This window comes from Calonectris borealis, chromosome 23 (assembly GCF_964195595.1).
Source record: "Calonectris borealis chromosome 23, bCalBor7.hap1.2, whole genome shotgun sequence".
NCBI lineage: Eukaryota > Metazoa > Chordata > Aves > Procellariiformes > Procellariidae > Calonectris > Calonectris borealis.
Window position 1 is genome coordinate 4,844,340 of NC_134334.1, and position 27,386 is coordinate 4,871,725.

At 47.9% G+C, this 27,386-nt stretch overlaps 1 protein-coding gene across 1 annotated transcript; it reads right to left on the minus strand.

Moving 5' to 3' along the window:
• Positions 1-9,627: 9,627 nt before the first annotated feature.
• Positions 9,628-25,850, minus strand: ENO1 (enolase 1). The gene is made up of 12 exons (XM_075172414.1): positions 25,615-25,850; positions 19,759-19,852; positions 18,179-18,274; positions 15,534-15,592; positions 14,586-14,655; positions 14,257-14,390; positions 13,869-14,091; positions 12,080-12,277; positions 11,632-11,833; positions 11,140-11,248; positions 10,633-10,691; positions 9,628-10,104 (listed from the first exon to the last, which is right to left on the minus strand). The coding sequence occupies exons 2-12, from the start codon at positions 19,841-19,843 to the stop codon at positions 10,035-10,037; spliced, it is 1,305 nt and encodes a 434-aa protein (XP_075028515.1). The 5' UTR covers positions 19,844-19,852; positions 25,615-25,850; the 3' UTR covers positions 9,628-10,034.
• Between the last annotated feature and the right edge of the window lie 1,536 nt (positions 25,851-27,386).

Here is a 27,386-nt window from a genome sequence, read left to right on the forward strand (position 1 = left end):
GCAAGGTCCGGCAAGGCACGGGGTCTTGCTAAATCAGAGTGGAGCTGCGGGGGTTCTGTGAGGCAGGTTCCAGGAGGTGCTCCTACTGCCACGCTATTTTAGTTTTTGATTTCTCTCACAGGCAAAAAGTGGTTTCCAGGTGCAGTGGAGAACGGGGGCGATGGGAGGGAATTCGGATGTCCGCAATGCCTGCTGCTAAGTCCGCTGAGCTGTAAGCAGATTCGCCTGCTCCTGGGGAGGCCGAATTCCACCGCTCGGGGGAGGACCCCCACTTTTTTGGCGCAGCATTCCGTCCCCACGGCGGCAGGGAAGGTTTCAGGGGGACATTACCACCAGAGCCTGAGACACAGAGTTGATTAGTCCACAAAGCTGTTGATACGTCTGGCTCCTGACGTTTGTTCAAAGGTTTGCTCTGATATTTTTGAGCCATCCTCTACCGCTAACGCGGAACACCTCATCTGTGCACTTACTGCATTTCCACTATAAATTCACTGCTTCTCCTTTAGTGCAGAAAGTAGTAAATGGAATTACAAGCTTCTCTTCTTGTCCTCAGTGACTGACTTCACTTTAAACTGTTATAAATGGCCAAAGCGTTCAAGGGAGAGAGAGAGATGGAATCATTTCAGATTTGCATTTTTGTCCTTCCCACTGCAAATCTGCTCCTCCAGGAGGAGGTTTCTGGCTCCCACCTCCCCATTGTAGCTGCTCTTTCCCTGGTGTTGCAACACTGCTGCCTTTGATGGTACATTTGAATGTACTTTTTTAAAAGGAGAGAAAATAGAGTGACAGGAATGGGAAAATTTCCATTTCAAGCACCATCTCTTTTTTCCCCCTCAGCACTTGTTATCTTCAAAGCACCGTACAAAATCGACTGATGAATTCTCCCCACCTTACTGGAAAGTGTCATCCAGCCCATGGAAGAGGTGAGACAAGGGAGCACGAGAGAAACGGAACGCCACAGCCGAGGTCTCGGGACAGGTCCGGGGCTAGGAGAGCTCACAACCCCCCGCCCCTGCGTGGGGACTCTCCCTGTTCTTAAGGCTCTTCATCCTGAACAGCCGGGCAAGAGGATTTTAGTTTTTGTTGAGTAATAGAGAAATCTGTCTGCCTTCCTAAAGACATACACCTCTCCTGTTTAGAGCCTGAAGAGGGGTTCAGGCTGTACATACCTAGAAACATCCGCTGTCTGGATTTTGATGGGTCGGAGTTTTAGGCTCTGAATTCAGCTAGTCCTGCTGTCAGTGATTTTATAGCCTACACAGAAGCCTTGATATGCATCTTCCAATCACTGTTTATTGCAGGAGAGGAGAGAAGAACCTGAGTACTACAGAGCATAAAACCTACGGATTAGGACTTATTTAAAGTGGTGCAGTAAAACGGCTCAGTCAGCTTTGCAACGGAAGAGCAGTGCAGCAGCCTGTGAGCTTTTCGTCCCCAGCTTTTGTTTGCAGACCTGCTTCAACGAGGAGAGAAATCAAAAAATAAAATAGCGTGGAAGTAGGAGCACGTCCTGGAACCTGCCTTCCCAACAGCCCCGCCGCTCCGCTCTGGTTAGCAAGCAGCCTTTTTCAGGGGGTTGCCGCCTACCCTCCAAAGTACTGGCTTAGGAGCTTTAACATACACTGCTTTTTTCAGCATCTTTTTCGTTTTGCGTGTACTCACAATAGTGCAAATGAGACGTGGTCGGCATTAGGCTTCTGATGCAAAAATCCCCAAGTTCAACCAATATCCACCCACCAGCTGGTGCCTCTGGAGCACTGGGAAGGCTGGGACGTCGGCAGGGCATTTTCTAGGCAGGACTCCGTTCTGCACAGCCCCGTAGCAACGCTTCAGACACCTAAAAACTACGAGGACTCTGGTCGCAGTGAGAAGGAAGCAAAAGGCCAGCACAAATGTCTGTTCTCCCCCGCAAAATCCCACCCCACTTTCCTTCTTGGTGTAAGCAGCGTTTGGGGAGAAAGCAGCCTCAGATCCAGCGCATTTGCACAGCTTTGGGGGTTGTCTCTGTTTGGGACAGTGGTTAAGTGACACCAATTTAATCCAGTCGGGTTGTAGTGGTGTTTTCTGTCCTTGAGACCTGTGAACACTGGTCACCTAGGCTGATACTGGAAGTCTCTGACCAGAAGCAGCCTGACATTTACTGGTCAGTTCGATGGACGTTCACTCTGTCGCTGTAAATAAGCAACAGGGGGTCAGGTCATCATCAGCCACCAAAAACGAGGTCTACACGCTTTGCTGAAGAGCTTTCAGAAGCAGATTGAAAACTCTCAGTGGAGGCGTTTTCCCCGCGCCCTCTCCAAGGTCACCCTCGCCCCACACCTCGCCCGCCCCGCGCCCGGGAGCCGGGGCCGAGCTGCTCTGCTCCCTGCTCAGCTGCAGGGATTTCCCTGCTGGGACTTAGACTGAAAAGCATCTTAACTTGCATTTTGGTTTTAATACCTGCACAGGTAGTTGAATTAACAGAATCAGTCCTCTTATTTTTCAGCACTGGATGCCTGTTTAATGCAATACATATTATTCAAGACCCTTCTGCAAAATTTCAGGGAGCGAGAACAAGCACTTAGAATGAGAGATGGATAAAGCCCACAGCAACCAGCTGAGGCGTATTGGCATCTTGATGTATGAAGTTCTATCTGCGTCCTCTGCTTTGACTAATGCAGCTGCTATAGGACCTTGGTGCCTTCGTGACTTGCACTGTTCGCAAGCCTTTTGTAAGCAGGAGTCAGCTGGTGGGTTTAATGACTTCTCAGATTAAAACACATCATAAAACGCTTGCTATTAAACAGAGACTCGGCACTAAAAGTAAGTGGGGTTTGTGGGATGAGGGGTTCAGGCAACTCCTGTGCTGCAAGTTAAATGCACACAAAAATCAAAGCTGCTGTTTCCCTGTCCACAAATTGCGTCGGGTCACCCTGAAACCGAGACACTCGGCAGCGTGGGACATCAGCAAAGAACATGTTTTGTCTGGCAGGAAGCTTTGGTTTCCTTGTTAGTTTGTTTTAAAAGCTTTCTTAAGGAGTTTTCAAAACAAACTATGTTAGTGGAAGTGTTTTGTTTGCAAAATGCTAAAACAAAACAGACCATCATGCAAATAATATTTTGAGCTCAAATCAGTTTGCCAGGTTGGTAAACAGTTCCAGGTGGACAGAAGTGATCTTTGCCATTCCTCACTGCTAGCAGGAGCTTGATCTCTCTGAAGTGAAGCACCTGGCAGAGAAGGAGCTGCTGCTTCTGGAAGAAACCTTTCTGAACAGTGCAGGATGATGCTTGCTTGGGACAGTTTGGTCCTTGCCAAGAAACCAAGGAAGACCACATATTCTGCTTTTGAAATGCACCAATCCAGGTGCTTTCCCAGCTCATTTTCAGAGGGAACGCTACACCCCCGTCACCGAACTCCCTCATTCTCAAATTACTCTTTGGACGACCAGGTTAACCTCATACACCTTGGTACACTGGTAAAATTGCTGGTTGCTGACAGCCAGCATCAGCGAGGGGAGATGCTGAACCAGAGCTGAATTTAGCTGGCCTGGGAGCACAGCCAAGGAGCAGGAGGCTCAGCCCCATCAGAAGCAGGAGGTGACGGCCCGGGGATGCTCGGTGCTGGGCACGGTGCCTCCGCTGCAGGCACCGCTGTCACCAGGGTGTCATTTTGCCTGGCCTTTGTCCAGGGTTTTTATTTTGCAGAACTACTTTGTATGTCTTTTCTCTCCTGTCACTTAAGCCTGTAACTGCCGTTACGTTAAACGTACGTGTTTCTAGACACGTTAAACGTATGTGTTTCTAAGCCTGTGCGTTGTATTATAGACATGAGATTTCACCACACGCAAACTTCAAGTGTGGCGCACGGAGGCGATCTGGACCTTGTGATTATTTTCTTCCTTACAGTTTATTTTGTTTGCATATCTCTCATTTTTATCGGCTGCGTTCTTCACTCAACCCTTTTTCTTCCTCCCTGCCTCAGTTCTCCTCCTCGTTTGGTTCCCCCCCCCCTTCCTTTTTTACCTTCAGCTTTTCTTCGCAGAAGTGAGCGCTGCAGCTGCTATGGCTTTATTTCTCCTTCTTACCCTCCTCCACACCCTGCACTGCGATGTGACTGTATCTACCCATGGAGCACAAAGTACATGCGGAGTGCGTCACTCTGATAGCACTTCAGTCCCTCTTGGGGACAGAAAGAGGGAACGCAGGTGGGCATCTCTCTTACTGGAGAAATGACCGAACCGGGACAGCTTGAGCACCATCACGGTGAGCCCAGCAGGGAGCGGCCACCTTCCCGTGTGCTCAGAGAGCAGCGGGGTTCTCGCGTTTTACTCTCACACCCACCCACAGCTCGTATCTACAAGGAAATCATTTCACCCAGCAATACAAGGAGAACAGTAATAAAAGCTTTCCAAGGGAGTGGTGGGACTAAGCGGGTGCCTGGCCCAGTTCTTTAAATCCTGCTGTGAAAGGGAGCGGGAGGCGGTAGCCCGGGACGCTGCCGCAGGGCAGAGCTCCTCTCTCCCCCCATCCGCCACCCACCCTCCTGTCTCCTTGCAGTCTACGCAGCAGCAGGAAAGCCAAATATCCTCCTTCCAGCGGGGAAAACACAGCAGCTGCACCCCCTCCGTCTGCTCTTACTGGTCCTGTGCGCTGGTGTGGGGCTTTTCCCCCGGGCAGCGCGCGAGGCTGTTCACACACGTCTGGGTGTCCGCGGCCGAGCGAGGGGGTGTTGAGGAAGCACTGCAGGCAATGCATGTCCTTCAAAGAAAGATGGCTCGCTCCCCCGGCTTCTGCCTCTCCGGAGACAGGGGAACGTGGCGTGGCTCGTCGAGGTCCCTTCCTGGGGACATCAGAGGGCACAGCAGCCCAGGGCGAGCAGAGGGTGCCACAGGCCCCCCCAGCACGCTCACGCTGGCGGCTGGATGCAGACAATGGGGCAGTGGCTTTTTTGTGCCCGGGGTAAGCAAGCAGGAGGGGAAAAAGCATTAAGTGTAAAATTATTCTTACCCACGTTAGAGGCAGTCAAATCTCCCACCTGGCGAGTCTCAAGATCTCACTGAGCTGAGCAAGGAAAGGGGTCAATCCACTGTTCAATTGTACTTTTGTTTCTTTTTAAAATCAATGATCTAAGGAAAAAAAAAATCATTTCTAACATTTTTGAATGACACAAAAATCAGGGAAGAAAGGTGAAAAGGATGAAACACGGACACTGAGCAATCCAGACCATCAGCCCAGCCAACATCGCGTTATGGACGCGTGTCAAGGCAGGTCTCTGTGCTCAAGGGACAGAGCTGTCCTCGCCGGGGGAGCGGACAGTGAGCTTCCCACAGCACCCAACTGAACTAGGGAGGTTACGGTGCTGCTGTGTTTGACACCGTTGCTGCTGCTGGAAGATAGGGTCCGGTTTTGATGCCCACGATACTACAAAATGAGTGATCAGGCTGTACGGGTGGTTCAAAATAACCAAAGGATTGGAAAACACGCCCTGCACTGCCAGCCGCGGTCTCCGAGAGTGAAGGTTATGAATGATGTGCTTATTCCCTACCAGGGCTCATGTCTAGCAAGAAAGCCAAATGTTGAATCATTTGGTTTCTCGTTGATTATAGGGAGATGGCAACATTCCTTTCTGTCCAGAACAAACTCTTGGAGACCGCGCCTGTACGAGACTTGGAAGCCAAGATATTAGAAAATTAATACTAAGAGCAAGCTGGGCTACAAAGCAGAAAAGCTCCTCTACAAACCTAGAAACAGAGCCAGTGGGTAATGGGAGATCTTTCCCACTCCAGTCCTTTGCATCACTCCATTATATATCCTGTTACCTGAATAGCTCCCAAAAGTGCCACCTGCCTCTCCTCTCCGCTCATCAGTCATCTCTTCTGCCTGCTTCTTGCTTCAGATCCGCTTTTAAGGCTGCCCGCTATTCTCAGAATAGCCTCCCAGTTCGTGTTTGCTAAGCTGATGCCTCCTGCTCCAAAGAGTGCCGTCCCTGCAAATTATTACAGTAATAAAGGCACTGGCTGTGCTACATTTGCACTCTGTTATAAAGCACAGCCTTTCGAGTAGGAGCTCCACGGGGACAGTACAGAAAGGTGAGGAGCTCTGCAGCAGGATTCAAGCCCTGATTAAGGAGCAGACACATCTCTCCCCCTCTCCAGCGCTGCAGGTTTAGGTCTTGATTTTCAGCAATCAAATCTTGTTCCCTATTCACTTATTCCCCTCACTCCAAACACACACACACAAGAGTTGCCGATCATTCACTTGTCTCTAACACACTTTAAATTCAAACCACAGTCCCACGTTTCAGCACTTACCCATTCTGGTCTCTTTTCCTCCTTTGCAAGTAACTCCTTTCAATGCTCCAGCCTCATTAGGTAGAGCCTGAATCCTCTGCAGCTGGAAGCACCTTGCTGATCTGGCCCAAATACTCTGTGAGATTTAACTTGAAAGCTTTATATAGCTCTGGTTTGATGGGGCAGATGAGCACAGCATTTGACATCGTGGGATTGATTTCCTCGTGGAGGAAGGAGCATGCGGTTCAACAGCATCTGACTTCAGCTTTTGACTTTACAGCCCAAGCAATGTTCTTCTAACCCTGCCATTTTGTGTGCAATTTCCTGATTATTTTAAGACGCGACACATCTGGTAACTGAACCTGTAACCGTTCTCCGCCTTGCACTGACAACAAGGTGTGAACGATAATGAATTAATACCTGGGCTTCACTTGCGGTGGTGTTAACCAGCAGAAGTAGAAGGTTCTTTTGTCAGAGCTGGGACCAAACCATTCATCTGAACAGAGGTGGGCTCCAGCTCCGGGCACTAGCTCACTTTTTCCCCCAGGTTTATGTAGCTGCGCACAAGAAGAGCCCCGGTGCCGGCCACTGCTGCAGTCAGTCCTGTCGGCACAGCTGCACTGCCATGGAGGGTTTGGTCCATTTATGGCAACCGGTGCCCTGATTTCCCAGCTCTTTTTGCTTTCCGATGGTTATTGAAAGAAAATCACCAGGTGGAAACACAGAAGCCCAGGTAAGGTGGGTTGAGAATTTGGACTTCACTCTCTTAAGTAGCAGGTGAGAAAAGGCCATGCTGTTGCTTCCTAACGTGGTTCTGCTAAAAAGCTTTCGGAACCATTTTGCATATATTACAAGCTCGCCCCTTTGACAGAAGAAGAAAAATCCCTTGGTAGGATTTATGTGTAATTAGCTGGTTTATTCATTTAACAGGTCTACCTCAGAGATCAGCTATGTGTGAAAAGTGCACCAGGTTTCAAATCTGCACGGAGTGCAACCAGCTTAGACCAATGCCTTCCGGAGGGCTAATATGTGCGAGAGGAGGCATTTAGCATGTGCTGAGCTTGGGCTGGTAAATTTGGTATTTATAGCAAAGCTCTTCTTAAGGAGGGCTTGATGGAGGAGATAAATCTCATAAGGAGACACAGTGGCCAACTGCCCAGCAAAGGGATGTTTTTATTGCACCGGTATTGTCTTTGCAGGGAGGTTTGTTCCAGTAGCCAGCTGTGCCTGCGTTTGCTTTCGGAGTCCATCTGCTGAACTGGCCGTAGGGCCTGGGGAGGCCCAAGCTGGGGTGGGGGTCTGAATTCACCGTACTCCCCACGGGTGCTGGTCCATGCTCATTTGGACACTGCAAAACACAGACCTGGATCCAAACATACCCCCATCCCAGGTGACAGGAGCTCAATATTCTTCCTACGTTCAGTGCGAGCGAGCGAATAGGACTGTGGGCCACATTCCCTCCAGAGACGAGCTTTGGGCTTTTGCACGGGACTAATCACACCAGACAACACTGCACTGGACAAGAGCCGTTATTTTCCTCCCTCCATGGTTTCAGTTATAGCGAAGATGCCAAAAATTCCTTCTTTCCATGCGAGGGGTGTTTAGCATTCCTGGTGCCGCAGCTTCTCCGGTCTTTGTACAAGACAAGATACTTTGGAAATGCCAACAACAGATGAGTCTTTCTGGTTAAAAAACGTTGATCAAGACACTAGAAGCCAGGCTTTCCCATCCCCTGTGTGCTGAATCTTTTCACAGCTATTACTCACACTAGTACCAGGCAGACCTAACACCTCCCAGCACCTCTCAAACTCTCCATTCCGGCTTTACTCCTCGCAGGGCAGTCTCACACCCCTTGTCCTCCGACGGCAGAGCACTGCTGTACAGGTTTGTCCAGGGATGTGGCACACAGTCCTGACCCCTCAGCGTTTTACAGCTCTGTACTTCGTAACAGCAGCTTTTGAAATGAAGTCTGTGTTGGTTTTTCCCAAACTAGAACTGAAGATGTTGTTTAAGATGCAGGGTTTAAGGTACGTGATGACACTGGCTTCAAATGTGCTGTCTCCATCTTACCGATTTAAAGGCATGAGAGAGAAAATTGACTTACAACGTAATGCAACACAAGCAACGCCCACGGCGGGGCACTGTTGTGCTCCTCACAGATAATAAAAATTTCCAGCCACAGGTAATTTAGTTTCTCTGGAATTGAAAGGCTGGTAGAATAGTCATTGGAGGGCATCAGAAATTAATCTTTTCTTTACAAAGCTGCCATTATGGAAAAAACTCCAAACATAAGCAGCAAGAACTGGCTTAAAGAACCCTCCCTCAATTGTGCAATAATTTGCTTTTCCCTGCCTGGTAAGGGCCTGGCATTACAACCCCCTCCCCGCTCCCCCATGCCGAGGCGCTGCTCTGACAGCGACTGCACAGAGCAACGGAACCGCGATGGCGACAGAGCCACTGAACAATCTCTTGCCAAACCCCAGGAAAAAGGAATTCTTCCTCCTCGTCTCCAAGAACACAAGCACTGAGATGGAGCGGTATGCTTTGCCATCTCCCTCCCTGCCTCCCCGTCCCCGCCTGGCCCAACCAGCAGAGCTGCAACCTGAACACAACAAAGGGGTTTGGAAAGAGAAATGTTTGCTCGTCAGCCTTTTGTTTATGGCCATCTGCTCTCACACAGCTGGAAATCCCCTCAAGTCTTCTCTTCCCCCATGTGAAATATGGTACCTCGATACTAATAGGGTAAAAATTAAAGCGCAGCTATCAGATCAACTTTCAATTACACCTTATATTACAGCGCTACTAATGAAGCACAAGGGTTCAGGAACAGTACTGTTCCACAAATGTTGAGCTACACCTTCTCATAGCAACAGATCAAGGTGGAGGTTACAAGTTCACTTTCAACATGGTTAACACTGTGCCAACCTCCTGCTAAAAGCCAAGGCTATCGCTGAATTTCTCCAGTAATACTGTGACAAGACGGACAAGCAGACATCTGCAACAGTCCATGATCAAGGTTAATCACAGCACTTGTGTCAGGGTACACCTCCGCTTTGGTAAATGAAGACAGACCTCCGAGCTCTTCCTCTTCCCCTCCAGGATCACAGTTGATGTAGGAGTTAGAAATCTATTCTTAGTCCCCTTCCAAATGACTAAACATATCCTTGAAGGCCACCTCTTGATAGCAGGCACATACATTCAGCCAATTCTTTGTCTATTTGTCCCAAAGCAACTGAAGTCCACCCCATGGCCACAGTCCAACTCCTGCTCCCTGCAGAACAGCTTGAGGACAGGACTGATTACGCAGAGGTAGCTGTCCCTGCTCCCCAGCCTCCCCCAAAGCCACTCAAAGCCACACTTTGTTGGGTTGTTGGATGCTTTTATTTATCACATGTAAAAACACTACTATTTCTGTTTGCAGGTACCTCTTGCTGCACTGCAAGTCACACAGCTCCAAACACTGAAGACCAGACAGGCAGAGAAAGGAATTAAAGTGTTTATGCCCAGAGTCACAAGGTCACGATCCCAGAGGGTGTTTAATGCACAGAAACCCCCACAGGGACTGTTCTACAAAAGCAGTAGAGCGTTACAAGTAACAGATCAGAGTTGGTGAAGACACTAGGTGAAGGAATTGTCTAGGGGGGAGAGGACTTGCGGACTGGTCTTTTTCCTTCAGCTGCCCTCATCTTTCTAGCACAGTTAACTGTGATCTAAGTGGATGTCTAGTGCTTTAAACCAGAACAGGGGCTGACTGATCCACACAGCTTAGTTGACACGAGGGTTCCTGAAGTTCCTTCCAGCAAAACGGGCCTTGCTGCCAAGCTCCTCTTCAATTCTGATGGAAAGGGAAGAGAGTGCTGGGTGTGAGCAGACAGTGTAGAACTGCATTAGCACAGCCGCTGGCCTTACGCTACATCACCTGATCACCTAGCAGTGAAGGTACTACCAGAGTAAAAACCAGTTCCCACCAAGCAGCTTCAGTTACGTGCATGTTCAACTGCACTGGTCAGTACCACCCATCTTGCTAACTTCACCCCAACGTTTTAAATGCTTGCCCAAGGGAACTGCATGATGCAGACAGAAGGACCGTGGCTCACATCCAGTATCACAGGATGCTTTGTATGACATTCCGCTTCAGCACGTCTGTTACGGACATGACCCATCCAACTCGTCATTTAGCCTACAGCTCTGCAAGCACAGCACCAGCCCACAAGCACCTCTGCCAGTGTCAGTCTATCTCCTTAAGCTGCAGAGTGTTTCTGAGATGCAGAAGACCAAGCTGTGCCCCGAATGCGTTAGTGGAGCATCCGTTCTATGTCAGGCTTAACTCTCAACCCCTTCCCACCACCCCCAAAAGTCTCACCTCAGCAGCTGGTTGTACTTGGCTAGACGCTCAGATCGGCAGGGGGCACCAGTTTTGATCTGAAAGGGAAATCAGAAAGTTAGTGAAGAACTACAGCAGAAATAAGGCCACAGATGCCAACAGAAAACTATTCTGTTCTGTTTGGAGTAACAAGCCTATTCACAAGCTTTATTTCAGCATCAGGCTCTAAATAGCTGTATACTCAAACAGGATAGGGCTTGGGAGCAATAAAGATTGTTCATTTGCTAACAGCTTCAGTATCAGGAAATCCCAATACACCCACTGGAGTTGACTAAGGTTTTTCAAATTGGTGGTTAAAGGTGAGTTTACACAGATAATATGTTCCCTTGTCACACTGCTATTAAACAGATCAGCTTCCTATATACAGAAACAGCAAATCTGCATGCCTTAAGTCAGAGCAGACCCCCACCTGCTGTGCAGCATGGCTTCATCACCATATTATCCCACCAAGCAAAAAGGCAAACTACAGCAGCTACAGATACCAACCTGACCAGTGCAGAGACCAACTACCAGATCAGCGATGAAGGTATCTTCTGTTTCTCCAGAGCGATGACTCACCATCACACCCCAGCCATTGGACTGGGCAAGCTTGCAGCTAGAAGAGATACACAGATGAAGCCTCACACCACGCCCGTTTGCTTCGCAGCGTTTGCTCTAGTGATGCTGCCAAGCGGCAGGCATTCCTTGCTTTGGCAAGGCAGAACTGCCCTTTGGTACATGTTAGGGTTAGGATCATGCGATAACACAGTGCTGAAGAGCTGCTTTTACACACGCTTAGACCCAGGGAAGTTGTCTGATGTGCCTATATGACTGCAAAACCATGAAGGTTTTGCCAATATCCTCTATTAGTTAACAACTGTTCTCCCTTTACAGATACCTCAGTCAAGAGATTTCTATTCCACTAGCGCTGGACTGTATGTTCATCTCCCTCAGTTAGACAATTCCCCTCCCTGGCATGGCCAAGAGGGGAGAACTTACGCTTGCAGGGACTCTGTCACGGAGCCAATCTGGTTGACCTTAAGAAGGAGGCAGTTGCAGGATTTGTCCTCTACAGCCTTGGCAATACGCTTTGGATTGGTCACAGTCAGATCATCACCAACCACCTGGATGCCAACACTGCCAGTGAACTTCTTCCAGGCAGCCCAATCATCCTGGTCAAACGGGTCTTCAATGGACACCACTGCAGAGGGATACAAGGAGCTTTAAGACAATGCCACCCTGAAAGGTCTTGTTTGAAAGCAGTGGTACCAAAGTGCTGCAGCCAAGTACTACCCACCTCAAGGAACATTCCTAAGACCCCTAAAAGGCTAGCCGTTTGTTCTGCTCTTGACCCCTCTTATAAGGGAGGCTGCATCCTAGCTCTTTCCTTCAGCTACCAACCCCTATTTGCCACTACTACCGTGCTTCTTGTTGATGAACAACTTACCAGGGTAGTTCTTGACAAAGCCCTTGTACAGGTCAGCCAACTGATCAGGAGAAATGTATCTCCTGGGATCGTCAGGGGATTTGAAGTCCAGGTCATACTTTCCATCACGGTAGAACTCTGAGGCAGCCACATCCATGCCAATGACAACCTTTTCAGAGTAGCCAGCCTTGCTGATCGCAGTCTTCAGCAACTCCAGAGCTGAAACATGGTAAGGTATTTCTGAGTTCCCGCCAAACACCTTAACTGAAAGCTATTCATCTACCAACAACAGCACATTCACTTGGCAAAGACTCTCCATTACCCCCTACAGAAAGCCCAAAGGCCGCATAGAGAAGGTTCTTAAACTCTCCCACTTCTGAACTGACTGGAACAAGATATTACTTTAATACTGCTTTTAGCTTGTAATACCCTTAAGACACCATTATGGGATTCATAATCTCTTCAGGCAGCACTACATGTCAGCCCAGAAAGCTTAATACTAGACGATACTACATCCTCTTTCAGCTTTATGCACGTGGGCAGGAGATAGTGACTGCAATCCCTTTTAGCTCCAGATCAGGTTTTGACCATCCAAACCCTGACAGGCAATGTGACACACAGCCTGCCTCTGCACAGGGCACCCTCTCTTTGCATCTACCTGTTCTCCACTTGCATATTTATATGCAGAAGAGAGACTAGAACTACTCAGTAGGAGTCTCTGGATACTATCTGCTATGCTACCCTGTTTGGCACAGTCCAAGCAAGGAAATTCAGTACGGTCACGACCAGTAAGACTCTCCCAATCACCCCTCACTCAAGGGCAAGCAGCTGGGTCAGACAGGCTATTTACAGTAGGAAGCTTAGATCAAGTGGTTTTGTTTGGGTTTTTTACATGTTGTGGTTTGTGGTTTAAGATGTTCATGTAGTACAAACTGCAAAAGCAGCTGCTGCCAGCAACACAAATTCCTTGGACTGTAATGGCCGTTCAAGGTCATCTTCATCGATGTCCGCTAGGGTACAGACCTAGCAAGAGCTGCGCGTGACTGTGGGATTCAGAAACACCCTGATTTCTGGTGCTGGCTCAGTACCTTCAGTGTCAGAAAAGGCAATGCAGTTCAGCAGCCATCTTCAATAATGTAACTAACAGCTTTAAAGTCACAAGAAACTTAACAGAATTCTAGTATTCTACTGGCTTATTAGCAGTTCCATTTCTGCAAAAGAACCAGAAAAACAGCTCTTCTGGTACAGTTTTTGTAGGAACAGGTATTTCGCTTTCCACAAGACAAACTACCTCCCTCCCTCCCTCCCAGGTTTCTGAACAGAACTGTTTGGCTGTGGAATGGCAAATGCCTCAACTTCCCAGGCAAGCCTTCGTGCACTCCCACGCGTTACCAGGCAAAGTTCAAACTGTTTTCCTCCTTTGTCAGCAGAAAAACAACGCCACTAAAAACTCTGACTACTGACTTCTGGGAAACCTGCAATGCACGCAGACATTCCCACACCACTTTTCAACTGGAAGGTGGCAAGATTCCCTTAAGCTGCTACAGGAATGAAACAGTAATGAGGCATTGAAGTCAAAGCCATCCTGTCAAACTGCATAAATTGATGTCCAAGGGAATAGCTCCATGGTCCTATACTGGACCACACCAGTATAGCATCTTGGAAAGTCTGTCAGGATAGAAGCAGAGCAAAGAAACGGCAGCAGGTCCTACAACCTACTGATCCTGCTTTCCATTCATACTGGACAGCTATGGTCATCATTTTCTGGCTATCAGTTATGCCCTTCCTCCTACACTTAGCTCATTCTTACCTTCTTTATTTTCCAGGATGTTGGGGGCAAAGCCACCCTCATCACCCACATTGGTTGCATCCTTGCCATACTTCTCCTTGATTACATTCTTTAGATTGTGATAGACCTCTGCACCAATACGCATTGCCTCCTTGAAACTGTCAGCACCCACAGGGAGGATCATGAACTCCTGCATAGCCAGCTTATTGCCAGCATGGGAGCCACCATTGATCACATTGAAAGCCTTGGAGTAACCAAAAAGAAATCAAGTTAGAATGTTTCAGGGTAAATTAATAACAGCATTTATGTTAAGACTCTTCATTCTCTAGAAAACTTGATCCAAGACCACAAGACATCATGAAGCACCTGGTCAGTTCAAGTCTTTAGCTAGCCCTAACAAGAGACTTACAGGAACTGGAAGAATGACTTCTGCGTTTCCAGCAAGGTCAGCAATGTGACGGTACAAGGGGACACCCTTCTCAGCAGCACCAGCTTTGCATACAGCCAGAGATACACCCAAGATAGCATTGGCACCAAATTTGGCTGCAATAGGAAGAAATTTTTTACAGAAATGTTATGTCTTCATAAAGAGACTCAGCAATACCAGCACCGTGGTCTTAGTTATGGAAGTGCACAGCATATGCCATGCACTGCCCATAGTTTCTGATAAGGTAAGCTAGAATTCTATAAACCAATCTTCATCTTTTCATGCCTCACTGCAACACAAAGCCCACTTACATTTGTTCTCTGATCCATCCATTTCCAGCATCAGTTTGTCAATCTTTTCTTGCTCCACAACGTTGACATTCTGTAGAGAGAAGCAAGCAAAGCACTGCTTGACACCAAACATGGCTCTGTGAACTCTCACCTACCCACTGCGTTTTTATTTCCCTGGCAGGCACCAAGAACTGCTTAAGAGCAACTGCCAGCCGTTGAAGAGACTACTTCTTGCCATTATCAGACAGCAGCATCCTCTGGTCACGGCCAGCAGACCAAGGCTGACAGGTAAGTTGGACACATCAAAAGCTTTTGTTCTCCACATTCAGAGCTGTAAGGCTGTCCTGTCCCTTGACTTCCTGACATTTACACTGCTTTCTGCCTGGCATGGCGTAGGAGAAAGCCCCCGTTTATGCCCCCTGTCCCTTCAGTGCAAGCTCAAAGACAACCAGCTTGCTCACAACATACACCCGTTTGTAACTTAGTACATAATGTTTGGAATTGTGGCTAAGAATGTGCAATCACTTTATGCATTACCACTTAGTTTTGCACCATCCTTTCTAACTAGGGCTTAGTGCCCACGAATCTCACTCAAGCTGACTTTACTAAGATCCCCTCAGATCCCCTTCCAAACTAGCCAGCTTAGATAAAGCCCAGTCCCTCCCCATCTTTCAGCCACCCTTTAAGCATAAAGCAGCTTGTATCTTAACTGCACACCTCTGAAGTTCCCAGGTGCTTCTGCACACTACAACACTAGGCTGCTAGAGATTGTTTTGATTGTGTGTTAGATATGCAGTCGTTAAGTAAAGCAATTACTGTAGGTCAGTTTGTTCACATGCACTCCAATACACAGGCTAAGACCCCTCCATGTAATACAGTTCCTCTAACTGTCTCTAGAGAGACAACCCATCAGGTAAGACACACTGGACTGGCATTAACTGATGTTAGCAGAAGACAGATTGCTCCTACCTTGCTAATCAGTGCAGGCGCAATTGTTTTATTGATGTGCTCAACAGCTTTTGAGACACCTGGAAGGAACAAGCAAATCAGACACTGGTCAACCACACTGGCTATGCAGGTATTAGTAGGTGATCTCAGAAACAATAAAATCTCAAGAATACCACCTCATGCTATTCAAACCCCAATCCAACCTGAGCTCACAGCCAAATCTGAACACTTAGAGGTCATCTCAATTGAACGGAAGTTGCATGAAGTAAGCATCATCTAGGAATGCCTGCTGCAATGTTAGTTTGCAAGACCATGCACTGGAGAAATTCGTCCAAGTGACAAGGTTGCACTGAAAGCACATCCATTACCTGTGTACACAATGCTGTCGCCAGGAACTCGTTAACATATTTAACAGCTCTGGATACACCTGACAGAAGCGAAATGGACAAGAGAATCAAGGAAGAGATGAAGACTCACAGCCAAAACCAAAGCCAGTCATGCAAGAAAAAGAAAAGGACACAAATAGGTGAACAGACCTACAAGTCAGCAAGTGTCTGATACTGAGCAGCAGACTAGAAACAGAAAGCTTCAAAGGGTAGAGGAAACAGTGCATCAGCCAGCAAGGCTGCATTTGGTCTTTCCACCCATGTTTCCGTACTATTGCAAACACCATTGTGGACCCAAACCTTGAGAGGCTGAATGACAGCATTTAGAAAAAGTTTTCATAGAATGGATGAGTAAGGGGAAAGAAAAAGGTTTCCCCAGAAGTTAAGCATGCAGCAGCTCAGGCATTTCACTATCTGCTATCATTTTGTAACATTGCTAAAGCATCACTTCAGCACACGTTTTACACTTAATACAAAGCTGAAGCACGCTGTCTCTGTACTTGGATGCAGGCGTAAAAATTGATTGTCGCTCCTGGCTTCAGACAGGGAATAAAGCATGAACACAGCACCATCCTTTTAATCTATGTGGACCCACCACTGCATAAACCAGCAGTTCCAATATGAACTTGCTTCTTCCCCATAAGCAGAGACCATCATTAGCCAGCTACCAATATCAGCCTAAGGAATATTGTCATCCCTGTATAGTTTAAAGATTTCCAAAGACCTAAGCTTCAGAACTGATGAATGATAATTAAGTGCACCCTGAACCACATTAATTGCCTTTGAAATGGTCTAAGTCTGCAGATTTATATTACAAAAGACCTACCAGCTACCTGCAACACATCCCATTTGGTGATTATTTTTTCATAACTCATGTTATTCCCCAGCTGACAAAAACCTTCAGCTGTGATAGCCTGTTGTGGAAGCTCAGACTACCGTCTAGTTAAGTGCCATGAATAACGGCCTGTCAGATCAGATTTAACAGGTCTAAGCACACACACATTTAGCACGCTGAGGTAAGTACACATTTACTCTTCTCAAGGAAAAGTGCCCTAGGTAAACAGCATAAGCTCTTCAGCTCTTTGAGATATTCAGTCATCTAGGCATTTATTCTGTGTTGAAGTAGTAACAACCATGAATCTTCTCAGACAAGGCTCTCCAAGTTCAATTCAGTAGTCATCCACTCTAACCGCTCTTTCTTAATAGGCACAAAATATTTCAGCTTCCTTTCACCTGACTGGCAGAAAAGTTTGAAGACAACTAATTCTCTCCCTGCCAAAAGTTACATTGATTGCATATACCTGGAAGGCATCACCAATGCTTTTACAACAGCAAGCTAAAAAGGAGTCCTGACTGCCCAAGCTCTCAGAATAGTCATAAGAATTACTATTAGGATGTTTATTAGGTAATGACATCTTGCATGTGGCTATTCATTTCCCCCCCATACTTGTTCCCAAGCCAGTTTGGTGACTACTCTGTTTAGTTTCCTTTCAGAACATACAATCAGTCCCCAGATAACTGAAATATTAGGCCACTAACAAACTTAAGTATCCTGGCTACCTATAATGACAGACAAAAAGCTAAAGTGGCTTTAGCTATTATGCAGTCTGAAACAGAAGTATCTTCCATGACTACCAGTGTAAAGCTGCACATTAGCTGTGGTCAGCAGTTGTCATAAACCTCAGGTTCAGGATTTAACACGCTGGGATGTAAGGAGTCTATAGTGCCAGAGCAGATACATTTAACAGTTCTTTGAAAATTTGGTCTATGAAGAGATCTTGTGACTAGCTGCAGTACGACCAAGCCTTTTGGAGCAGGTAGTTTAGATGCTCTTACAACACACTACTAAAGCACTCTGTACTCTACATGCACCAACACGCCAGGCAACAGGAGTGGCGTAACAAAGTATGTTTGGGCATATTGCACTACAGACCTTACCACCTAGCTGGCATGCCTGAGCTCCGTGCACCCACCTATGGAAGCAGTGGTCTCCACCACTATGTAGCTGCACCGCTGGAGGCAGAGTCACTCTCCACATTGTCCACTGGAAAATCCAGCAGTCTGTGCTTTACCTCAGCCCCAGCCACACAGCCTGCATGTGGTATGCACTGCTATCATCTTACTGTTAATGTCCACTGCTTTCGCTTAATTACCATGCTTTGTACAGAATATGTATGGCAGTAAAGGAGCCCATGTGTCCTCTGCTACAATCTCGCATAAACATATGCAGCAACACAGCCATCGTAACAGACCACGCTGGGTACCAAAACTCAGGTTTACCTTTCCCCATGTAGCGTGTCTTGTCATTGTCACGAAGCTCCAGAGCTTCATAGACTCCAGTTGAGGCACCGCTGGGAACAGCAGCTCTGAACAGACCTGTTTACAACAGAAAAAAGAACTGTCTTAGCACATTCAAACCCACAAAATATTCTCCACCCATACACCATCCCAATCTACCGCATGCTTCCCTGGAGATGGGAGAGGTAATCTCTAAACCACATCTCTGCTCATACAACGATCCTGAGAGCTGTCCGTCCTTTACAGCATCACCAATTCATCAGTCTCCCTCATACTGATTAACAGCAAGCTGACTCACTCATTCTCTTTCACTGTGCATTTCAAGTGTTTAAGTTAGGAAAGTCATCCGTTCCCCTCCTAAAAATCATAGACTGATAGAATCATTAAGGTTGGAAAAGACCTCTAAGATCATCGAGTCCAACCGTCAACCCAACACCACCATGCCCACTACACCATGTCCCTAAGCGCCTCATGTACACGTCTTTTAAATGCTTCCAGGGATGGTGAGGTAAAGGTAACTTTATTCACTGAATCTACTTTTGAGCTCAGTCTGGCAGGCTCTTAAATTCTTCTAAGAAATGGCATACAAGGGACAATTAGCAAGCCTATTTTGTTAACATGAGTTCTAAGCTCTTCTGACAACAGCACAGCCACCCAGACAGCCCATTCTTCCCGCCAAGGATGCTGAACTTTATGAGCAGATCGGTACACTGGAGTCTGTTCTGCCTGTGGTTCAAGATGCCAGCTTCAGCCTCCAGTCTCTCCCTTATCCCACTACAGCAAAGAGCTTAGGAGGGGCAATCTCATTAAATGACTGCATTAATCTTTTGAGACAGAAAGATCAGCTATTTAGTTAGTGTATTACAGCTATTGTGTTTGCTTATTCCACCAAATCACACTGGTATGTGTTTGCACAATGCCTTTGTCAGATCCTATCAGATATGGGATGAACAACTAACAGACCAAGGGGAAGTCCTACAATAATTAAAGATATAAGATGTTGTATGTGAAAACCCAATTAGGCAAGTTGTTTAGTCATGCCTGAGTACTTATGCAGAGAAGAAACCATTACCCAAGATTCAACTCAGCAGCAGAAGACTGTTCTTTACACAAAGTGACTGCTAGACAAATCAAGAACTGAACTTCAAGCGCAGTCATACAGAGTTTAGGGAACATTGAAAACTAAGACCATTAGCAGCTGCTTAAGGAAGGAAAGAAGGCCTTGTTAACTCCGAGTTTGCAAATGCTATCCCAGTTTACTCTCAGGGCAAGGGGAGGAAGGCAGGTTTGGATTAACACTTGCACAATTTAGACTGTAAGAAGTGGCACACTTCAAAAAACCCTTCACTGTCCAGACCAGTATCTTGAGCTCAGCAAATTCATCCCAGTAGACTAAAGTAGAGGTTTTTCCTGCAAGTCCCACAGCAAGCTCAGCAACATGTTATATGTATGGAGCAAAGAGTACGCACAATTCCACTGCTAGAATAGGACACTTCGTATACTTTTGACTGCCTCTTCAGTTCTATCAGATACGAGAAAGGAATAAACAGCTAAGGACTCACCTTTGTTGGTAAAGAGGTCTACCTCAACAGTGGGATTCCCACGAGAGTCGAAGATTTCACGGGCATGGATCTTGAGAATGGACATCTTTAACACCTGAAAAAGAAGAGTTTAGCATTAATCATAGAATGGTTTGGGTTGGAAGGGACCTTCAAAGATTATCTAGCTCAACACCCCTGCCACGGGCAGGGAGAACTTTCACTAGATCAGGTTGCTCAAAGCACCACCTAACCTGACTTTGAACACATCCAATGATGAGGCATCCACAACTTTTCTGGACAACCTGTCCCAGCATCTCATCACCCTCATCATAAAACATTTCTTCTTTATATCCAAACTACATCTACCCTCTTTCAGTTTAAAACTTTCAGTTTTAACCTGTTCATCAATATTCTTCAAACACAGCTCTGTGCAATCGATCTTTTTTTTTTTTAAAAAAAAAAAACAACACATAAAGGGCAACCCCCATGCCTCTCCTTCCTGACCTGTCCCTCCTGAACAGTTTATAGCCATCGATTGCAGCACTCCAGTCCTGTGATTCATCCCTCCAAGGTTCAGCGATAGCAATTAGATCATAGCTTTCTAGGGGCACAGGGGCTTCCACCTCCTCCTGTTTGGAATCCATGCCGCATGCATTGGACACTTCAGTCAGGCTATCAGCCCTATCAACTTTTTAGAACAACACTGAATTCCTTTCAGGCATTTCACAACTGTTTCCCTGTTGGTTCCTAATATATCAGCAGCCCTTGGCTCTTTTTTGTTCCTTAAAACTCCATCTCTTTCCCCCACTGAGTCTAGTTTAAAGCTCTCCTTATAAGTCTGGTCAGCTTGTTGGCAAAAATGCCCTTGCTCCACTTGGTCAGGTGAATCCTATCAACTCCCCAAAAGACCCAGCTTCTCAAAGCCTGATCCATGATCATAAAAGCTAAAATCCTGAGCTAGGCAGCCAGGCAATCCTGTTGATTCATCTCCTCCTTCCTGGACCCCTTCCTCTGACTGGGAGGACAGAGGAGAACACCACCTGTGCTCCTGATTCTTCTAACATTGCTCCAGGGGACAGTCTCTTTTGATGTTACTAAGTTACCTCGCTGCAGTCTCATGAGACCCCACACAGAAATAGTAGGAGCAGACGATATTTGTAGGGTTCACCAGGCTAGGCAGCCTCCCCGTGATGTCACGAATGCAAGCTTCTGGTAGGGCAGCAAACTTCTCTAGAGAAATTATCTGAATGGAAAATAGGCTCTTCAGTGCCTCTCAGGAAGGAATCTCTAATTACTAATACCTTACATGCTTTTCTGGTGGCACCAGTTCTAATGCGGGTGGGTGGCTGGATCAACTTCGCATGGTTTGCTTTTCCTGGATCCTGTCTATTACTCACATTACTCTTCGTTCTTCAATCCCAGAGCAACCTGTCTGTTGTGCAGGAGCACTTCAGAGGACTGGGGAAGGTTATTCGACCCCAAGTGGAGACGAGAGTCCAGTCTCCTTCATCTCGTGCCTTGCATCAGTTAGCTCAAGGCTGAGTTGAGGCTTACCCTCCCTTTGCACAGCATTAAGGCAGGGCTCAGCCTGGGACAGTGCACAATACCACAAATCTTTCTCCTGCTCACATCCCTAGATACTGCACTGCCTGTTGAGCTCCTCTGTAACATAGCTACTTGTTCAAGGAGCTTTTCCCATGGCTGCACTTGCAGCTATGACACCCACTACTGCCTTCATGTGCCAGGGGGACTTCCAGATACTGAAGCTCCATGCAATCTGATGTCTGGACAGCTATTCCAGTCCTTGGGAGGACTGTTTGGGTGGAAACATCAGCACAGGTAAGCTGTAGCGCTTCTGTTTGGCTTTCAGCCACAGCCTTGCAGTTGCAGCAGGTAGACACCATTTTCTTTCAGCAGGTCACAGTCTCCTTACAGTTCTTAGGGAAAAAAAAAAAGTCCACTAATAAAGCGGTAATTCTTTTGAAAGATGTCACCCTTCCAATTCCCTGGAGACCTCAGGCTTCTGCGTGGGCCTGCACAGCCACCAATTGAATTGGGGTGACCATCAGATTGCAGCCTAAGCCTGCAGGTGAGCAGAGCAGGCAGCAGCCCAAACACCGGCATGCCCTTCCCAGGAGAGCTGCCACGCAAACTGCTGATGCCGCTGCCAACAAACACCACTCCCTGTTTCCATGCCCTGGTTGCTGGTGCTCCCTAGAGACCGGTTGCGTGTGGCTTCCAGCAGCTTCAACTGGCCACAGGCACAGCTGGCACTACCCAACTCACTCACCCCTCATGAAACCTGCCGCCTGGTCCCTCTCCCACACAGTCCAAGGGTGCCAGGGGCACGGAACCCCCTCAGACACCCTCCCCTGGGACCTCACAAGCCTTGCACTCCTCTCAGCATGCAGCAACTGCTGCTGCTAGCATCAGGTTGACATTTATATCCTGTAGCAACACCTACAGTTATGAGAGCCGTTCAAAAACATCACTTCACGCTATTTCAACTTTTTATACTTGGTGAGAGTTAGTGTCCTATGTTGAGAGGACGGAAATCTCAACCTAGGTGGGAAGAACAGTCTAAAACCAGAAGCCTTGTTTCCAGAGAGATCTAAGGGAATGTCACCTCTTATGGTGGTGAGAGCAGCCAAGCAATCCTAATACAGGAAATCTCTGCTACTAGTTAGAATTCTTTTTGATAAAAGACTAAAGTGCAACAGTCCTTAGTACGCACAGCAGCTGTTCAGAGACAAATGTAATCTATCTTGAAATAGAAACAGTCACAGCTCTAAGAACTTACATTAATAGTTACACCCTGTCTTGAGTATTTACAGGAATAGCTCTTCCTCTTAAAAGGAAGAAAAATCACCACAATCTTTTGAATACTTCCTTTTCCCCCTTTCTCACATATTTGTACACTTTTCCTTAAGAAAGCTGCAGTAAGGAATGCCTTATGTAAGCTCAGCTACATTTTAAATATCAAGTCATACAAATGCCTGTAAGCCGTCGACTGGCACCAAACCCAGTTCATCCGCAGACAACGAAGCTCAGCCTCAGAAGTAGAACTATCTGGAAGCTGGCTTTTTGGCAAGCCAATGTGGGTGGTAACCCTATTTACAGAAATGGTCATGAATCTCTCCGCAGCTACTGCAAAGTTAAGAAAATAGGACTGTAGAAATACTGCTGCTTGTACGGAATGTGTGTGGGGGGGTTTTCACTTCGTACGCTCATTCTTCCTCCACAGCAAATTTTTCCCTCCCCGTATTAAAGACATGGGTAGCCATTTGGTTTGTCCCCTTGGCTTTAAAGTGTCCCCTTCCAGTTGTCCTGCCTTGAAGCAGCATATTGTATAAGGCAGCCCAAAGATTTTAGATATTGTCAATTTTACAGTAAGAGCCGCACACTGACAGATGATATGACTACCCTAAGAAGCAAGACAACTTAGTTCAAGCAGGCCTTCAGCTGCCACTACTTAACTTTTATCAGTAAATATATAAGCTAGAAATAAATCCCTGCAACCCTCCAGTTATCAGTCCCATCCATGCTAACACTTATCTCCCTGCATGCACCGAGCAATGGCTAAGAGGAAGAATCCCCGCTCATCTGAAAAGGGCTTTCAGAGCTTATTAGGCTGGCACCTGCTATGCCTTACTTTCATTTTCAGAACCATGGCTTTGCGACAAACATTAAGTATCTTATTCTTTGAAAGCACAGCCAGCTCACAGGAAGTCTTACCACAATGCAAGAACTGTTTGTTCACCTTCACAAAGAAGCTGGCACTTCAGGAATACACACTGCAGGAGCTTCCACTGGGAACGTCTGCCAGGTTTGACATTACTCAAGCATCCTTGACAAACGACCTCTCCAGCAGTCCCTCCCTTTTCTTTAGAAGGAGACATTTCACAGCACTGCGCCATTCCAGAAATTCCTCACACCTTTTTTTTTTTTGGCTCATTTTGCAAACCCCCTCACTTCTGTGTTCAAGAAACAGTTTTCCCACTGAGCTATTCCCAAGTAAAAATCTGATGCTGTTTAGCTCATCACAAGCTGAGCATTATGTGTTCTGCCTCAACCAATTCAGTCAACTCATCTAGAAAGCGAGAGTCAGCCCACGCGCAGGTCTAGCTGTGGAAATGCTAACTGAACGCAAGAGAGCTCATCAGTAGCACTGCCTGCTCCAGACCTTTGTACTCAGTGATGGAGCTAGCCAAACACACACAAGTACCAGAGTGGTATTTAACACATGCATTGCCTTAAACCTTTTTTTGTACTATCATCTGCTGGCAAGGTCAGTGTCTCCCTTTAGGAAAGGAATCACACACACTAGCTTTCCTGGCCTTCTCAGGAGCACACGTTATTACCTACTTCAAGGCTAAGTTACAGCCCAACGCACCACTGCCAATTCTGAGTGCTAGCTTCACTATCAACTGAAGTCCAAGAAATCACTACTTACTCCCTATCCGATCCTGTGCGCTGCACAGCGAATGCAGTACTCTCAGTTGGAGTAGTCCGCACTGGTGTTAAAACCACTTCCAGAGATTTTGTTTATTGCCAAAAGCTGTACTTGCGAGCTATTTTGCAGCCACACTTCTCTTAAGTCAAGACAAGGTTAAGTCTGAGCACTGCAAGCATCTGAACAGACCTGAAAAAAGAACAGTAAAGTTTTGTCCATAGAAAGAACTACCCTAGTTAGTGTCTTATTACAGACCTGCCATACAGGTATCAGTGGAAATCTTATATGACACTTAAAGGTCCTGTAAGACTGCAAGTCTCATACCATCACCACTCTGAAAAAAAAAAGTTTACTGCTCATTAGGCCTTTGACCTCACTGTATTAGATCCTAACATATCAATTCTACTGCTGAAGCACTCCTAACAAATGGACAAATGTGAACCACAAGGGCACCTTCCAATCCTATTCCCTTGCATTCCACATGGTTATTAAGTCACCTCTGTGCTCTGCAACATGATGCAATGTGTTTTAAATAATGCCTGGCAGGGAGTAAGTCACAGACATGTTGAACTACTTTCTCTCTCACTAAGACGGAGGCCTGAAACTGCATTGCCTCAATCTGTGGGTTTGGATGACAAACTTCACTACTTCCTGCCAGGCTCAGAAAGTCATAGCCCTGCCCTGTGACTCAGCAGTCAAGTAACGGAACAGGAGAAAGACCAAGATCCTCTCCTGCAACCCTGCACGAGGCAATCTGGTTAAGAAGCAATTTTTCTTCCACACCTTAACATCCAGAAATGCAGATCAAGTTGTCAGGTGCTACCCGCAACAACTGCTGCCTTGAGATAACTAGTACTTAATTAACCCCACTGGGAGACCTAAGTCACACAGATTTGACCGCTGACATCAAACATCAAATATTTGAGATGCGAAGCTGAAGGACATCCACGGCCACTAAAGAGGGGAAGGTCCAAATCACGACACGCAATCCAAGAGCAACTGTTAATGATTAAGAGAGAGAGGTTAACCCCTGACTTTGAAAGAAGCCTTGACCCACCATATTCCCCAGAAGATTTTAACCGCCCCCGCCCCCGCCCCCCCCCAAGCACGCTGACGGGGCTAAGGCCGGCGCAAGCCTCCCCCGGCCCCGCCATGCGGCTGGCGCGCAGCGTGACGGGGAGCGCGCCCACAGCGGCCAGCACCCCCTCGGAGACCGCCTAGGCCCGGCCTGGATCGCAGGCAGAGCCGGCGCGGCCCCATCTCACAGGGGCGGCAAGGCCTCCGGAGCTGCTGCGCGGGGAGGCAGAGGGAAAACCGCGGCCCCACCGGGACCTCTCGCCCTGCGGATAACTGCGGAAGGGCTGAGCCGCTGAGGCCACGCACGGCAACGGGCCGGAAGGCCCTGCCGCTGCCGCCACACTCACCTTCGGCCCAGCAGCTCCGCACCACTCGCTGCCTCACCTCTGACTGGGAACGAGCGACTGCGCGGATGCCAAGCTATAGCCCACCCCATGCAGATAACCGCCCTCCTCCTGCCCCCCATTGGTCGGCTCAGCCCCTCTCCTGTCTCCCATTGGCCGGTCCTGCCCCTCGCCGCCCTCCCATTGGTTACCGCTTCCTCGCGCCAGAGGCGGGCTCGGGTGCGTGCGCTACGTGCCGTGGCGGCCCGGTCGGCTCCGTCGTTCGCCTCGTGGAAAATCCCCGCGCGGGCGGGGGCGGAGCCGCCCGCCCCCCCCTTCCCCGGCGCGGCCCGCGCGCTGGGGCGGCTGGCGGGGGACCGGGTGCGTGGGGAAGGCCGGGCCCACGCCAAGGGGATTCGCCTTCTGCGTGGCAAACCCGTGAAGATCCACGCGGAAGGCCGGTGCCAGCCGTGCTGCTGGCGCGTACGGACAAAGCAAACGACTCCTTTGTGCGCCTACGTGGGGTGCAGTGACTCCGCGCGTCCCTGTATGGACACACGCGCACACTCGTGGGGAGCGAGGGGAGGAATTTAACGCGTTGATTGGCACTAAAACGGGATGCTAAGCCTTGATTTTGCAAAGACTCCAGCGTGCGGTTCGGCTCGGCCCTGCCCGGTCCCCGCTTGCTCGGGCAGGCGGGCGCAGAAACGGCCACTAAAACCGGCAAGAAGGCGGCACGCTGACGAGAGGAAGGCTGGGAAGCGGGCGGGGGTTTATTACTTCTAGGGAAAGGTTAATTACAAATACAATAAATTTTTTGCTCTGATTTTGAAGTGAATAACCGTTACACTTCCTGGGGTGGAGAAGGAGCGCTCATGCGATCGGTTATGACACCTCAGACACCAGCGTGCCAACAGGAAGAAAAACTTTTTCAGGTGTTTTGCCTGGGTCTGCACAAGGGCATCTGATGCCCCAAGACACACGCTTTGAAGACCATGTTGTGACCAAAAGATAATGGAGCAGAACAGAGCTCAACGCCAGGCTACAGAATTAAAGACTGCTGAAAAGCTCCAATCCCTCTGTGGATGTCGAAAAAACAATCAAATTATTCACTGATAATTATTTACTCTGCTGCATTATGGTGAAGTATGAACCACGCACCGCTGAATGAACTGGGTGCTCGGTGATCAGCAAAGCCTCCATCCCTGGAAAGTAATACTCAACTTTCTATGGACTCAGCGGTAACGACGTGTCATGGTGTTTAATAAGAACATGACCACTCACGTGAGTTGTTCCCAGCTGCAGCGCTGCGGAGGGATCCTGTTCTTCCTGGGCTTACTTATCCAACTCCCCCCGGTAGCTGCTCCCTGCGACCAGCTTGGCAAGGCCCCGCTCCATCTCCTCCTCTGTGCCGGAGCGTTGGAGTGTGGGGGTGTGAGGTGCTGGGGGGAGGTTATGCCTCCTTCCCCCTCAGCCCTGGTTGCCACCATTCCTCCCGGCTCTTCCCAGTGGAATGGCTCCCAGGGAATATATTGCTTTGGTTACGTTAGGTAAGTTGCAGTTGTAACACAAGGTCTTTGTGGGTTTATGATGGAGAATAGCTGTTCCCACGCTTCCCATAAGCCTGTTTTTCTTCCAGGATTTTTTAACTGAGGGATATTTACACATTGCACTGCGGAAGGGAGTCTGCAATGAGGAGAATCCCATTGCAAGGTCAAAACATTTGAACAAGGCCTTAGACTGACCTGGGAGAGGCACGGTCTTGTCCCTTCTCGCCTTTCCGTGCCCTTAGCCTT